General features: G+C 51.6%; 2 protein-coding genes across 2 annotated transcripts in view; one reads left to right on the top strand and one right to left on the bottom strand.

The window, feature by feature from the left end:
* LOC120951141 (autophagy-related protein 16-1) overlaps positions 1-13,721 on the bottom strand; it is a 248,691-nt gene that overhangs the window by 212,176 nt on the left and 22,794 nt on the right. The window lies entirely within an intron of this gene.
* LOC120951140 (uncharacterized) overlaps positions 1-13,721 on the top strand; it is a 92,985-nt gene that overhangs the window by 58,236 nt on the left and 21,028 nt on the right. The window contains exons 4-6 of the mRNA XM_040369683.2: positions 651-1,052; positions 1,246-1,406; positions 9,508-9,709. Coding sequence (XP_040225617.1) covers positions 691-1,052; positions 1,246-1,406; positions 9,508-9,709 — 725 coding nt within the window. The 5' untranslated portion in view covers positions 651-690. The remainder of the gene's footprint in view (positions 1-650; positions 1,053-1,245; positions 1,407-9,507; positions 9,710-13,721) is intronic.

Raw genomic sequence — 13,721 nt, 5'->3', positions numbered from 1 at the left:
TTCGCCCTCAGCCGGATGCCTTTTCCTCAGCCTTCTCCTGCTGCTGCTGCTGACAGCTTCAGGCACTCCGACTGCGAGCCAAGCATGAGAGCATGTGTTTTATATCGGCTTGAATCGAATTTAACATAAATTCTTTGCCATCCCTTGCGCGATAGCGTCTCGCCAGTAATTCGACGAAGCGCGCGCGTTAAACAGCAAATAAAGCTTTGAATGCCACGTAGCACAAGTCCACTCTTTCAGCTGTCATGCTTCGAAGTCCAGATAGCCAGAGTACCATATAGGAAACATGTATTGAATTTGTGTGCGGACTGTTGAAGAAAAAGGGGCCGCTCTTCCAACATCCACACCGCTGATGCTCTGCTGCTGATGCTATTGGAGCTTCGTCCCAAGATGTCGAGACATTAGCGGCGGCGACATGTTCCCAGGAGATATCATATTTCGCTGGCGCATCTCCTGTGTCGATTGTCTCCCTCCCTTGGCGCTCGCTTGGGATGGGATCTCCCATCAAGAGAACCTGACAAATTAAGACCGACAGTGACGTAATGACGCCCGGATACTGCACTATCACATCGATCAATACATCATCAATGCAATGCCATACGAACCGTTTTCATTCAATATTCCCTTTTTCCATTTTCTGTCTCTTGCAGCTCAACCAACAAACAAACAACAAAACACTCATCCGTCAAGATGTGGCCGAGATCGTTGCGCTCCCTGCTGCTGACGTGCCTGCTGTTAGCGTCCTCCTCGCCGAGCATAGACGCGGCGAAGAGGCGATCCCGGCTAGATCTGCCCATCTCCAAGCCGGCCGACGCACCGCTCGAGGACAATCTGGCCACCGCGTCCGGGTCCGAGCCGGCGTACGAGCGCGTCGAGGCACCGGCCGCGATCACACCGGCCGCTGCCGCCACCAGTGCGGGCACCTCCGCCGAGACGGAATCGTCCGCCAACGCTAGCGGAAGCGGAAGCTCGGAAAACAGCAGCCAGATGATCGACGAGTACTCGGACGAGGAGTGCGATCCGGACTTTATTGCGTTCGAGCTGGTTACCGGGTAAGTGTTGTGCCGTCCCCGCTGTGTTGTGCGCTCTGCGTGTGTACTTACCTAAACAAAGAGATACAAGAGAGAAAGGACAAACATTGTATTTAAAAAAAAACACACAACACAGCGGCAGCCAAGCGATTGACAGGGTTAGAAAAGATCATTGATTCGATGGGTGTCTCTCTTTTTTTGCATACATCCACAGGTACGTCTTCTCGGCACCGAACAAGCTGCTCGACTCGATGCCCGGCACGCTGATGCTGACCGACTGTCTCGAGGCCTGTCAGAACAATGATTCGTGCGCGTCCGTCAACTACGAAACCGGCCTGTGTGTGCTGTTCTCGTCAAACTCTGACAAATTACCAGGTAAGTTTGTCGTTTTGCTCGCTTCCCCGGAAAGGGGCACTACTACACACGCCAAGCCACCGTTGTTGTCTAGCAGGGGATGCAGTGAGGATGCATCTTCCCACTGTGGGCAACATGTGTCTTGCTTTACAAACCCCTTTGATGTGTTGCTGCTGCACAGGTGGATTTGTCTTGCGCATTCCGCACTAAATAAAGAGAATACACTTCACCTAACGGCGCTCGTAATGCCGAACGAACGATCGATCGCGTATCTTTTGGATCCGATCGCGAGCAACAACAATATGATCGATTGATTGATTTCTTGAAATGGTCGAAGCAGTGGCAGGGTAGGGCGGGAAAGCAGTTGTATGAGATAGATCACTTTCTTTCCCGGCCAGGGGGAAACATTGTTTAGGCCGGCCCTGTGAACCAGAAGCGTAACGGCCATCATGCCGTGCCCGCGGATGGTACCCGTTCCCGTTAGAGTGTCGTGTTCTGGTTGCGCTGGGAGGTCTCTATCGATCACGTTTTGTTGATCTTCAAACCGTTTGTCGATCGTTCCAATCGTTCCCCTTTCCCCGCACGCTGCGCGGAAACTACAACGCAAACAGAACAGGAACCTTGATTCCGATCTGGTTCGAAGCCTTCCAATGCGCTCTTAACCTCCCGTAATGTGGATAAATGATGTCAGGAAAGGTTAAAGATATGGTCCCGGACAGCTATTTGCTGCTGCTGCTGCTGCTGCCGATGCTGTCGTTGGACACAAGTAATATGCTGCCTGCGCAGGTCCCAGCTTCTTCGCAGCGGAAGAAAATGGCTAATCGAAAAGCAATTAACTGTGATCAAATTAACAATTGATGCCGGGATTTACTGAGCCCGATATCGACCACCCGGCAATTGACCCGTTCCCATAACCCGTTGTGCCGAGACCCCGGTTAACCTTACGCTGCTTTCCGCGCGGTTCCAGCCAACTAGCGCACACACTTTGAATATAGTAGTTAGCTAACGGCCGAACGAAAACGGGTGCTTACCTCTCGGCGCACGATCGATAATCCGATGATCTTAACCGAATCGTAAGTCTTGCTAATGCTCGCGGAACAATTAAGCCTGTCCCCGGCTTTTTGATGCTACAGTGGCCAAACACGTACACCCGCTCAATGCCCGTTTATGAACCATTAGGACGGTGAGAAAACAATCCATCGATACCGGCCCGAGTCGCTAGCCCCGGCCGGTGAAAGCAACCTTGACTCTTTCTCTAATGAAGGGTCTCGAGTGGCTTCTCCCGATCACCGCGTGTTTGGTACGGTCATTAGCGAAGCGCTTCAACACTTCATCGTGGGCAACATGGGACGAAAAGCCTGCCATCAGCGATGTAAGATTTTACTCGCCAGATTCCACCGAATCGTGATGATTTCCACGTGACACAGTTTCGGCATTAAAATGGACGGGGTTTCCCGATTGCTGTGTTTTGCTTTTTGTGTGTGCACTTCCATGCGCTTCCTTTTTTTCTCTTCATCTTTTGCCTCAAGCCATAACGGCTCGGCCCAAGAAGGAAGAGGATCGCTTCGCTTTCGCTTGACCGACTCTGCCAATTTGTTCGAGCGCGTTCGGCGCAAAGAGTGGACATCACTCATCACTTAAGTCGCCCTCTCTCCGGCCGGTTCGGCCATGGTCCTGGTGGCGTTTAAATTCTCGAACCCGGCCGATAATTTATTGTTTTGGACACAATGCGGCGTTTGCTAGCCTGTTGCTTTTGCCGCAGCATTCTTGCTACGCCAAAGGGAAAGCCCGTTTCATCTCGCGATCGCGCTGCGTTCGCATGCAAACAGATGCAGAGGCAGAAGCATGACACGACAGAAAGACCCTGAACAATACCTGCCGTGTGTGTGAGTGTGTGTTTCCGAAAGTTATTAGATCTTCCTCAAGGGGGATGGGATTCGGAAGGGTTAGATTTCGCTTTTCACCAGCCTCATAAATTAGCCATTGTGTATTGGCCAAAGGCGCGCGCGCGTGCAATGAACCGATCAGCATGGATCGTGCTTTTCTTCCCTCACCGACTCTCCCATCCACGAAAGCAACCGTTCGATCGGTCGTTACCGTGTGTGTCCTATGCTCCTATCCACAGTACGATTTGGACGCGTGTGAACAACCTGGCAAAGCGGAAGCTCGCCGCCCTACACGACTTCTCGCGTTTTTTGGTGACCTTTCGACGGAGCGCCCATTATCACAGCCCATTCGCTGGGACACAGGTTTCCACAGCGCAAGCTGCCCTGTGTGTGTGTGTGTGTGCCTCGAGGGCAACGATCGCGAAAAAACAAACAAACAACCATAATAAAATTGTATCTTTTCGATGATATCTCCAGCGCGGTGGGAAGCGTATGTTTCACCAACGGCCGAATTGGCAAACGAGCAGCAGCAGCAGCAACCGCGTTTGACAACTCCCCATACCGAGCAAACGGGGTGACAACAGGCACGCTGGCAAACGAGCCAACCGTTTGCCGTCAAGCAGATCAGCCTCTGGGATGGGACTGCAGAAACAGCGTGAACAACAGAACAGATCCCAAGCGTGGATCGTAAATTATTGTTCGAGAGTTTCACATCGAACGCTAACGGCAGCCGCGCTATTGCATGGGGTGGGGAGGTTCAATATCGTTCCCGAGAGACTTCAGCAGTAGATGATTTCTTGCTTGCTGTGTGTATGTGTGGCGTTGTGAAGCGCACGGCATCTCGATGGTCAGTGTATCGGCTCAGTGATTTATGCTGGGCGATGTGTCGTTTGGAAGCCGCAGCTTCCACCTCTTCGGTATCGGCTAGGGAAATCGTTCCCCTTTTGCACGATATATCTGTAGCCTGCGCCACCCGCTGAGTGCGCCAAAGGCTATCGATCACGCTACGCAATGTCACGCTACCGAGGTGCGTCAGCTAGCAATCAAAACACCGCGGAGCGCGGTAGAATGAATTGCAGCAGATCGAGCAGGCGTCTGCTCTTGCTCGGGCAGAGGTTTTTTTTACGATTCTAATTAAGCGATACAGCATAAATCAGTTGCATTATATCGCGTTTCTTCTCCGCGGTTGAGTTCAGATCCATCCGCGGTAATCAAAATCGCTCCCCGCCCTTCACCGTCTTCTATCTCAAGCTGTTCACCAGCTACCAAACGTTGAAGGGATGCGTTGATCGGCGAGAGCAGTCTCATTTGCAGCCAAACAGTACCAGTGAAGTAGGGTTCTCCGTAACATGCAATTGCACTGATCGATTAAAGCATAGAAGCGGAAGAAGTCCGTAAAAAACCTCTCCCCCCTCTCCACCCGCCAAAGCAAATGGGAAAAAAAGGGAATTAATTCGCCGGTACGTTTGAAGTCAGCCCATGTGAGTGCCGCTGTAACATGAAAGTTACAGCAGCAAATACAGACACCCGCCGCACGCAGAATGCGTTTCGGTTCTGGCAGTTTTGCTTCATTAAAATCCCCCCCACCCACCCCCTTCCTCGTTTTGCTTCGCTTCACATTGTGGCCAGTTACATGTGTGCGTGTTTTATTACCCCCGCGGAGAGTTCTCATGTCAGCATAGATTTCTGGCATTTTTTTGTTTCTTCTTCATCTAACTGTAACGGGCTGCAAGGGCGCTGCATGGCAGCAAGTACGATCGCATCTCAGCAACATTCCATCGATTGTGGGGCCGTTGGGGAATAAGCCGAATCGATTCTTCCACCGCCAAGTGGCCAGTTCGATTGATGCAACCGATCCCAACACGCGTACATCATTTCGCTTTGCCTCATTCAAAGCGTACACCGTGCGGCCGACAGTTCTAGCCCACACGAAGCAGGTGGCTGAGCGCCAGCGGAGCGATAGTCCGCTAAGAGGCCCCCGGTTTGTCCGACTTTTCATCAAACCGTGCGACGCAGTTCACGTTTTCAATAAAGGCCACCCGCTACGCTAACGATCTTCGTGTGCTGCTGGGCGGGAAGCTAAGACCAGCTTCTCAAGCAACCGGGCAGATCGGGCAGAGACACTGCGGCACCTTCGTTTGTTCCCAGTGCGCACTCTCGGCACACACACACGCAGCAGGAAATGTAGCTTCCTTTTGATCATAATTTTGCTAGCTGCGGCGCACACGCACACGACGGTCGGGGTGCCTACACCAGTGCGCACAGCGACCTACCCCAGGCGGTTGCCAACGATAATTAATAATTTGTAATTTATCTTTCGACTTCTTCCCTCCCCCCCCACCCGTTGGGTTCGACGCCTAGCAGACGAAATGCAGACTGCAGCGGCGGGTTTCCCCTGCACTTTGGTGTGTGTGTGTGTTGCACGTTTGTTTCACATCTGTTTTGCCATAGCGCTGTCAAAACGGGCTTCCCATTGCTTTCCCCCTTTTTCCCGCGTGCGGTGTTTGAGTGTGGGGCACGATTTCTGTATTATGTTGACCGTCTATTGAGGCGTCTTCAGCCGTTGGCGTGGGGAATAAATTTGTACAGCGGTACGCGATGACCAGCAAGGAGATGGTCGGTTCGCAATCCTTCCCTTGCCGCGTGGTGTGGCTTCGCTGTGTTAACGATTAGGGGAAGTTTATTTTTCCCTCGAAACGACAAAAATTGAAACGTTAGCTTCCCTTTTTACTGTCACCCTTTTTTTTGTGTGTGCAAAGCCCGACCGAGAACGGAAAAGATTGAACGGTTGGAACGCTTACGATTCGCTCCTCCCCATTGAAGCTATTGATCGGTTACAGGATGGGTCGAGCCATTAGGGTAACACACAAACAAGCAGTGCAAAGCAAGGGGAGGGGGGGGGGGAGGGAAGAAAATCGACTCTACAATTCGTGATCGGGACCGGGGAGTACATAAATAAAAATTGGACCGATCGCCCATTTAGACGGGATGGCAAGCGACGAACCCTCAAGATTGCTTCCCAGTGGTGTTTCTACTACCACCAGACCAGAGTGGGGTAGGCAAGAATTTCGATAGTTCGTGATTGTGCATATATAGTGCATTCCCATGGACTTCTCAGCGCGAACGCGACCGACCGCGTTCTGACCGCTTCAGCGCACAAAACACAAAAAACGCCGCACGCCGCAGAATGATGGGAAGCGCAGCAATTTAAGCACAAAACCAACAGGGCCAAACCTCAACCACCACAGTCGCACAATTTGCGCACCGGGACTGGCAATCGTGATGGTTTGCCGAGGGTGAAGGATTTTAAAGCTGCGGCGGCGGCGGCGGTCTTGGCTTTCCGATCTAAACCGTTGCCCGTAAAAGGGAAGAGTGCTACGTGCACCAAAACCCCCGAAACGCACACCTAAACGCGACGATCTTGCTCACGCGGAAGCGTTTGCTCTATTTCTACTACCGCGCAGGAGAACGAGCAGGGAGGGTACACATCCCTGCCGCCCTGGCTCATTATAATTCTTCGATTCGAAGCGTCTTCGTAGCCCTGCGCACCCGACACCGATATGGTGAAGTGAAAGGGAAAAATGCGCCACACGTAAAGCTTATGGGAAAATGGGAAAGCATCGCAGAAGCCCGCCGAGCTCCAGCATCTCCGGGTCTTCCGCTCGGGGACCGACGGAAATTTATCGGCTTGGGCTCTGATGCTTCTTTTGCTAACCGCTCACAACTGTTTCCGCCAAAGAGGATGAGCGCGCGCGCGCGCTCGCACTCAAGTGCACACGATTTGTGTGCCTCATTTCAGCTACGGCCTGTTTTCTCTCTCGGCTTTCCTTGCTGCAGCACCAGCGGACAAACGGAAGAACATGAATTCATAATTTATTTGCAAAACGGGAGAAATCGTGGACACCTTGGGGGCACAGATTTTGCGTTTAGCGTGTGTTTGTGTGCCGGTTTGTATTGCTTCTATGCGCGTCTAGCACAACGAGCATCGCTTGTTGCAGGGGGGGTTGATGATTCCTGGCACTCTGTGGCATGTCACGACGGGCAGAGTTTGCCGCAAGGCAGCGACCAACTGGTCGGTCGTCGCTGATGGGCGCACTAAATCAAACAGCAGTCGCCCCTTCTAACGACGATGCGCTATCGGTACAGCCGTTTCCGGTCGACACGACCATGTGGCACTGCGGGTACTCTCACTTGCGTTTGAGATGTAACTATTGAACTTAATTCCTAAGCTTGATAAAGCTCTTGAATAAAAAGATGATGAAGAAACAGATTTAAAGTAGTTACAACAGCACAACAGCATAAAAGTAGTTACAGATTCTAATTGGAAATCACACCAAATCTAGTCCACCGGGAAGAAACACACCCACCTCCCAAATCTTCCCCATCACAACCCCAGGACAGGGCAAGCCAAGGGGTAGTTGTTATATGGCCATTGATGAAATTGAAAAATCATTTCATGGAAGCTTGGAAGCCGCCGGGCACGAACACGCGGTCGGTAAAGGCATACTAATTTACACGCTCGCTTCATCTATTCCGGGGCGCAAGGGCGCATCGCTCAGGAAGAGCCCTATTCAAGCTAAAGTATCTTGCCATCTCGCTCCCTTCCATCCACCGCTTGCCGTGGTTTTACCACGTAGACAGCTAGAACCTAACAACTATCAAATTACCGCTAATAATACCGCACTTTTTGCACCACTCACTGGTTCTCTCTCTCTCTCGCTCGTTCTCCTCCGTGCGTCCGGTGTGTCCGCTGGCAAGCTCTTTAGGTTAGGCTGCCTTGATACATCAAGAATATATTGCTGTCTGCATGAAAACCTTTCGTTCGATTCGATTGATCGATGCATGGCAGAAGGCAGTGGCTGGGAGGCAAAGTGAGCCACCTTCCATGTTTGCTGCTGCTGCTGCTGCTGACCAGACCATCTCTGAGCGTTAAGCAAGACCCACGGCAGCGGCAACAAAGCAGCCCGACCGAGCCCTTTGGATATTGTTTCATAAACCGCGCACTAGAGCATAGAGGAACGATAATGAAACGGAGCCTGATTAAAGGCTGCCCCCGGTTGCGCGATGGCGCCTGCACGCAACGAGCCGGGCGAGCGCGAACGGCGGTGCATATGCATGCGCCAAAGGTGGCCGGTAATAATCCATCGGTTGATCCATTATTAAATACAATATCCTATGCACCCCGGCTATACTTAGTGGCGGTGTGTGCAATTGCGATCAACGACTGCTGGCGGCAAAACGGGCAATGGGACGCCACTGGAACAACGTCCGCCGCCGACGGCAAACCTCAAAGCTGCTGGGACTTTTTTCCCCATTCCCTGGTTTAGACGAATGGCACGTGATGTACGGCAGCTGTGACGAATGCAAGCACAAAATAGTAGCTCGAGTACGCAAAGCCAACCGCTCCCAGGAATAGTGAAAACGCGCAGCGGAGCGCCAAAAGCTCCTGCGAGATATCCTCCGAGTTGGTGCTAAGAATGGGCGAAAATACAAGCGTGCTCGTCATCGTGCTAGCTACGGGGGCGCTTTACCCGTTCCGATCGCAACTACGTTGCGTGAAGAATTCGATGCTTTCAATCGATTTTGCTTTCGTTCCATCAAAACGCAAGCCCGGGCGAGAAGGGGAGAAGACTCGAGAAATAGGTGACCACTCGGCACGTTCCCATTTTTTTTTGTTGTTGCCTTTCATCCGCGCTACATTCGAAAGTGTGCGGCCAGACGGGCAGTGATTCTGCACGCGCCTGCACTTAATAATTACCTCCCGGCCTGAAAAGCTAAAGGTTGCGTTGGCAAGCGTTACTAACCGGCACACGATTAAAAACACCTCAGATGTCAGTCCCGGTGCGGCGGTGCGGGCTGCGCTTGAAGTGAAAAAGTAAAATTAAACATTTCATCCCAGCGCACGCTCGCTTCTTTCTGATAAGCTGGCCCATAGAAGGGGGAGCAACAACAACAACAAGAAAACACAAAACAAAAGTGAAACCATCACCCATCATCATCGCCAGATGTTGGGCAGGAATGTCTTGTAAATTGCTGTACCAAACGTAGCAGCTTGAACATGGGTGAACGGTTGAAGTAGCAGCAGCAGTAGCGGGAAGCAACCCCCCCAACGGGATAGCCAAACAAAGCATCAATATTAAGCATAGATTTTTACGCGCCAATTGCTGCCACCGTGCCCTTACACCACTAATCGGTTCTGTTTTTCTTCTCTCTTCCCTTTCTTCCGCTCTCTGTAGGTGCCCTCACAAAGTCGCAGTTCCCGGTGTTCACGATCTACGCACAGAAGTCCTGCCTGAAGCTGCGGCCGTGCGAACGTGCCTGGTGCATCGACAGGGTGCAAGGTTACAAGCTGAACGGACACGTCAAGCGCACCGCCCAGGTCGTTTCGCGCCGCGACTGTATCGAGATGTGCCTCGGCGAGAACGAATTCACCTGCCGGTAAGTACGATGGGGGGGATGAGGGAGAGAATAAAAACAGGGAAAAGAAAAGCAGGCCCTTCTGCACCCATCGATTGCAAACATTAAACTCAATGACAGCGAACTATTGGGTAGCCGATTCGAAGTCAGTGCTACAATGTGGGGGGGGGGGGGGGAAGTGGGGGGGAAAGGCGAGTCGGACAGCCGCCAGTCCCTCCGGGATGCAGCCAAAGGGTGGCCCCGGGGGACGGGCCCATTACTCAGGAGATTAATAAGGCTAGAGGCATTTTAATGATGAATGATAATCGTAACCGGGCGTCGTCGTTGTAACTTTTAAAACAGATTCTCCACGCGTTCGGCGCGCACATCGTGAGCGCATCGGGCCCGAATGACAAAGAAATCAATTTTAGCGATTTATTCAGTAGCAGCGTGAAGGAAAGCCACCCGTGCCGGCATCCTTTTATGCCTCGAAAGCCGCAACGGGCCGCATTACAGCTCGATTATTCATCTCGCGGAGTTTGCGCGGGCACGAGCGTCTGCTTATCATATCGTTAGCATTATGCACTTGCTCCGGGCATGCTGCAACAGCCGCGTTTCGGTTTTCTTTCGTTCACGGTGGATTGAGCATTTTTACGGAGCTATTTTTCATCGGGCTACAGGGTGTAAACCCCCTGCACGGTAGTTGCTGCGTGCAAGGTTGCACAGGTTCAAAGCGTTTCCGAACAACCAGATCGGCTAGGATCAGCTGTAAGGAGCGTCTGGAACAATCTGGCTTTGAATCTTCCCACTTTTTTCCCCCGACAATTGTTTTTCAAGGTCGGACATTCAGATTTGACCTTAATTTTCTATTTTAATGTAAACTTTCCGGGGCCCACCAGCATGCGCTCCAACTGCTACCAGTGGGGGAGTCGCGACGGGTGGAAAGAAACAGGACAGGTACGATCGACCTGTTTAGGCAATATAAATATCTTGGAACCAAAATCTAAACATTCCATTTAGCGAAGGCACCCATCAGTGCGCCCAGATTAACGTTGAGTCATCTTGTTAGAATTTTGTTAATGCCCCACGTATGTGTGTGTATCTGTGTGGGGCCAGCGGAGCGATTAGAACGTTCTTACAAACGTAACACAGATAGAGAGCGAGGCAGAGAGGAGCTTGATCTTTTGTTTCGTCGTATCGAAATGAAGAAAAAGCCCATTTTTCGATCATTACACGTCGGTGGTTCGAATGTCGATTTCAAACCGCTCCACACATCAATTGGAAGCAAAGAGGGAAAACAAAACCGGTTTGTAGAGATAGTCAAACCAGCAGAGCGGACATTCAAGTTTATGTATAATAAACTGCCCCTTACTTACTCCCAAAATCGTTATTGTTAAAGGCGGGAGCGAACGGATATGAGACCAAATAGAACCGATGACTGTCAGTATTGGCACTCTTGCTGGAGAGGGATCTGGGCTTATGACTGGCCACGGCACGCTCGTGAAAGGGAGTGGAAATTTCAATGATGTACTTCTTTTATTGGAGTACATTATTTTAGCACACACACACACACACACTCGACTCGGGGTGCTTAAAATGTCCGAAGCATCCGGAACGCCATCATTCTTAGCAACCTGATGCCGCATCATCAAATAGAGTAAATCCAATTGAATTCTAACTCGGCGGGAGCAATTTTGCACTAGATCATCGCTCTAGTGTCAGGTTTATTACCCCGGGGTGGGCGGTCCTGTACCCATCTTCTTAATACTACGCCCCAACCCCATTCAGCAACAAGAAACAAGGACCAGACACGATGTGGGATTAGCAAAATGCGGCGCATCACCGGGTAACGATCCTCGTCTCGCGGGGAATGGCTCATTAAAAGCCCATACTTTAGCGGAAAATGGCATAATGGTGTGCACAGGCAAAATTATTGGTACTATAATTATTAGAATATGAGGTTAAGTTCCACACAAACTTCCAGCCTCGCTCTCTCTCTCTCGTGCTCTTGTGCTTTTCCTGCGCTCGGATGCATTTTCATCGCCAGCAACGGGCAAGCGATCGTTAAACATCCAGCCGCCCGGATCCAAACCGCGCACGGTGGCTTAATAACGCATCATTCTGGCATCGGTTTAAACGCCTTCCCTGTCGTGTTGAAACGGATGAACGGCGAGAAGCACACGTTGTCCTGCCAGTCCTCCATCGTGTACCGCCGACCAAAACGAGCCGAGACGAGCTGGCCGGGACAATGTAACAAGTGTCTCGACACCGTGTCCACAAGGTTGCCACCTCGCAGAGACAAAACTAAGCAAGGCAGGGCGTTCTGCCGATCACAAGTAGTTAGCTATAATTTCGCTACTTTAGCTACGGCAAATGCATCGCTGCTGCAGCGTCCCAAAATGAGCCGTCAGCGTTCTTTTCCTCCTCCCGATTGGAATTTATAATAATCCAATCGATTTGCGCGCGCACACACACACACTTACTATCAAGAATAATAGAACGTGCCCGCAAACACGAGTGGGATTTATTTGCAGAGGAAGCAACATAACACAAAAAAAAAAACAAACTTCTTGCTCACTTACCGCTAATCTGCTGTTCGGCCTGGCACTCATCAAATGATGGCACTCGGCGAGGTGAATTGATGCGCTTGCACCGATAGCCGCCCGGGAAAAGGGGGGGGGGGGGGGAAAGAAAATTACGCTTTTCGCTCAACGAGCCTGCGATGCACAATCAGCGGCACTAACCAACACAACCTGTAAGCCGCCTTCACGTCCTCTGCCACCATTTCCACCACCAGTTTGAAGAGTACCGTTCGACGGTAATTATACTCACGGCACCTTCGAGCGGAGCCTCAATGCAGCTTAGCAGAACCATCCGACCGCCTTTGTTTGGAAGCCAAATAGCATTATCGATCGATCGGGTTGCGCCCCGCTCGATCAGGCTCACGTGCGGATTTATGAATTATTCATCGTCCTTTCGCGGTGCAGTATGCAACCTCCCTCGCTCGAAGGATCGTGCCCGCGTTTATGCTGATCAGCCCTCGTCCCCGGGGCGACCCGATAAGCTTTGAGCTTTGCTGCACGAATTCCGCTCGCGAGGCTGCTGTTTTGTCTGCTGGGGTTCGTCGCCTGAACACCTTAAAACTGGATCGTGTGATGCTAGTGACACACTTCGTTCGGAACCAAACGTGTCGCGCTTCCGTCTAGGAACGTAGCCGTGAACGGGACACAGTGGATGATTGCGTCATCCAGGAGTCGTCGTCGTCGTCGGTTCCAAAACAAGCCTTTTGCGGTGCGCCATCCAGCCTGCTCTCGCAGTGTCTGTGCTTAATGAGCATTCCCCCTCTATTAACAAGGGCGCTGCTGTTGCTGCGTGCTTCACCGAGGGGTTGTTTTTGACCGGCGTCGTACCACGACCGCTAGGGATCTGGGGATCTCTCTTTTGATGACATCCGACAGCTAAATCATCGGCCACCAATTGTCAACCGCGGCGGGAGCGCTACCGTTAATTGGAACCGTCCAGTGCTGTTTGCGTGTGGCTTTGCTGTGGTTGCAATCATTCTAAAGACACAAGACGATATTGGCCCAATAGAGGCGCCAGCCAGCAAAGTGTGGGAATCCGGTAGCTTCTACCGTTCTACCGTGTGCTAGGGAATGCGTGGGACAGTCGCCAGGCACAATTAACGCCGCGCCGGACACCGGACAGAAGGGAGTAGAGGGGAAAAAACGCTCATAACCCCGCTCGAGTTCAACGAAGAGTTCATCTGGCAGAACAGGAACAGAACTCTGCACTGGAACTGTTAAAAAAAAAACACCGAACAGTTCAACTATAATCTCCGCTTGGATTCCCTTTTGGGATTAGTATATTGCTTGATCGCGGTCCCGCTTATTGGAGGACCGCTGCGGATGCGCTGTTTGTGGCATATTTCCTGCAGTAACAGTGTTCCAGAACTTCTAGACACACACACGCTCTATGGCCGTGTCCTGTATGTTGCCGCCGTTCTGCGCAAAAGGGCAACGATCTCGGGCTGGGATGTGTCTGTTGCTGCTGGCCG

The sequence above is a fragment of the Anopheles coluzzii genome, chromosome 2 (genome assembly GCF_943734685.1).
Source record: "Anopheles coluzzii chromosome 2, AcolN3, whole genome shotgun sequence".
Taxonomy (NCBI): Eukaryota; Metazoa; Arthropoda; class Insecta; order Diptera; family Culicidae; genus Anopheles; species Anopheles coluzzii.
This window is presented reverse-complemented; position numbering and strand designations above follow the sequence as displayed.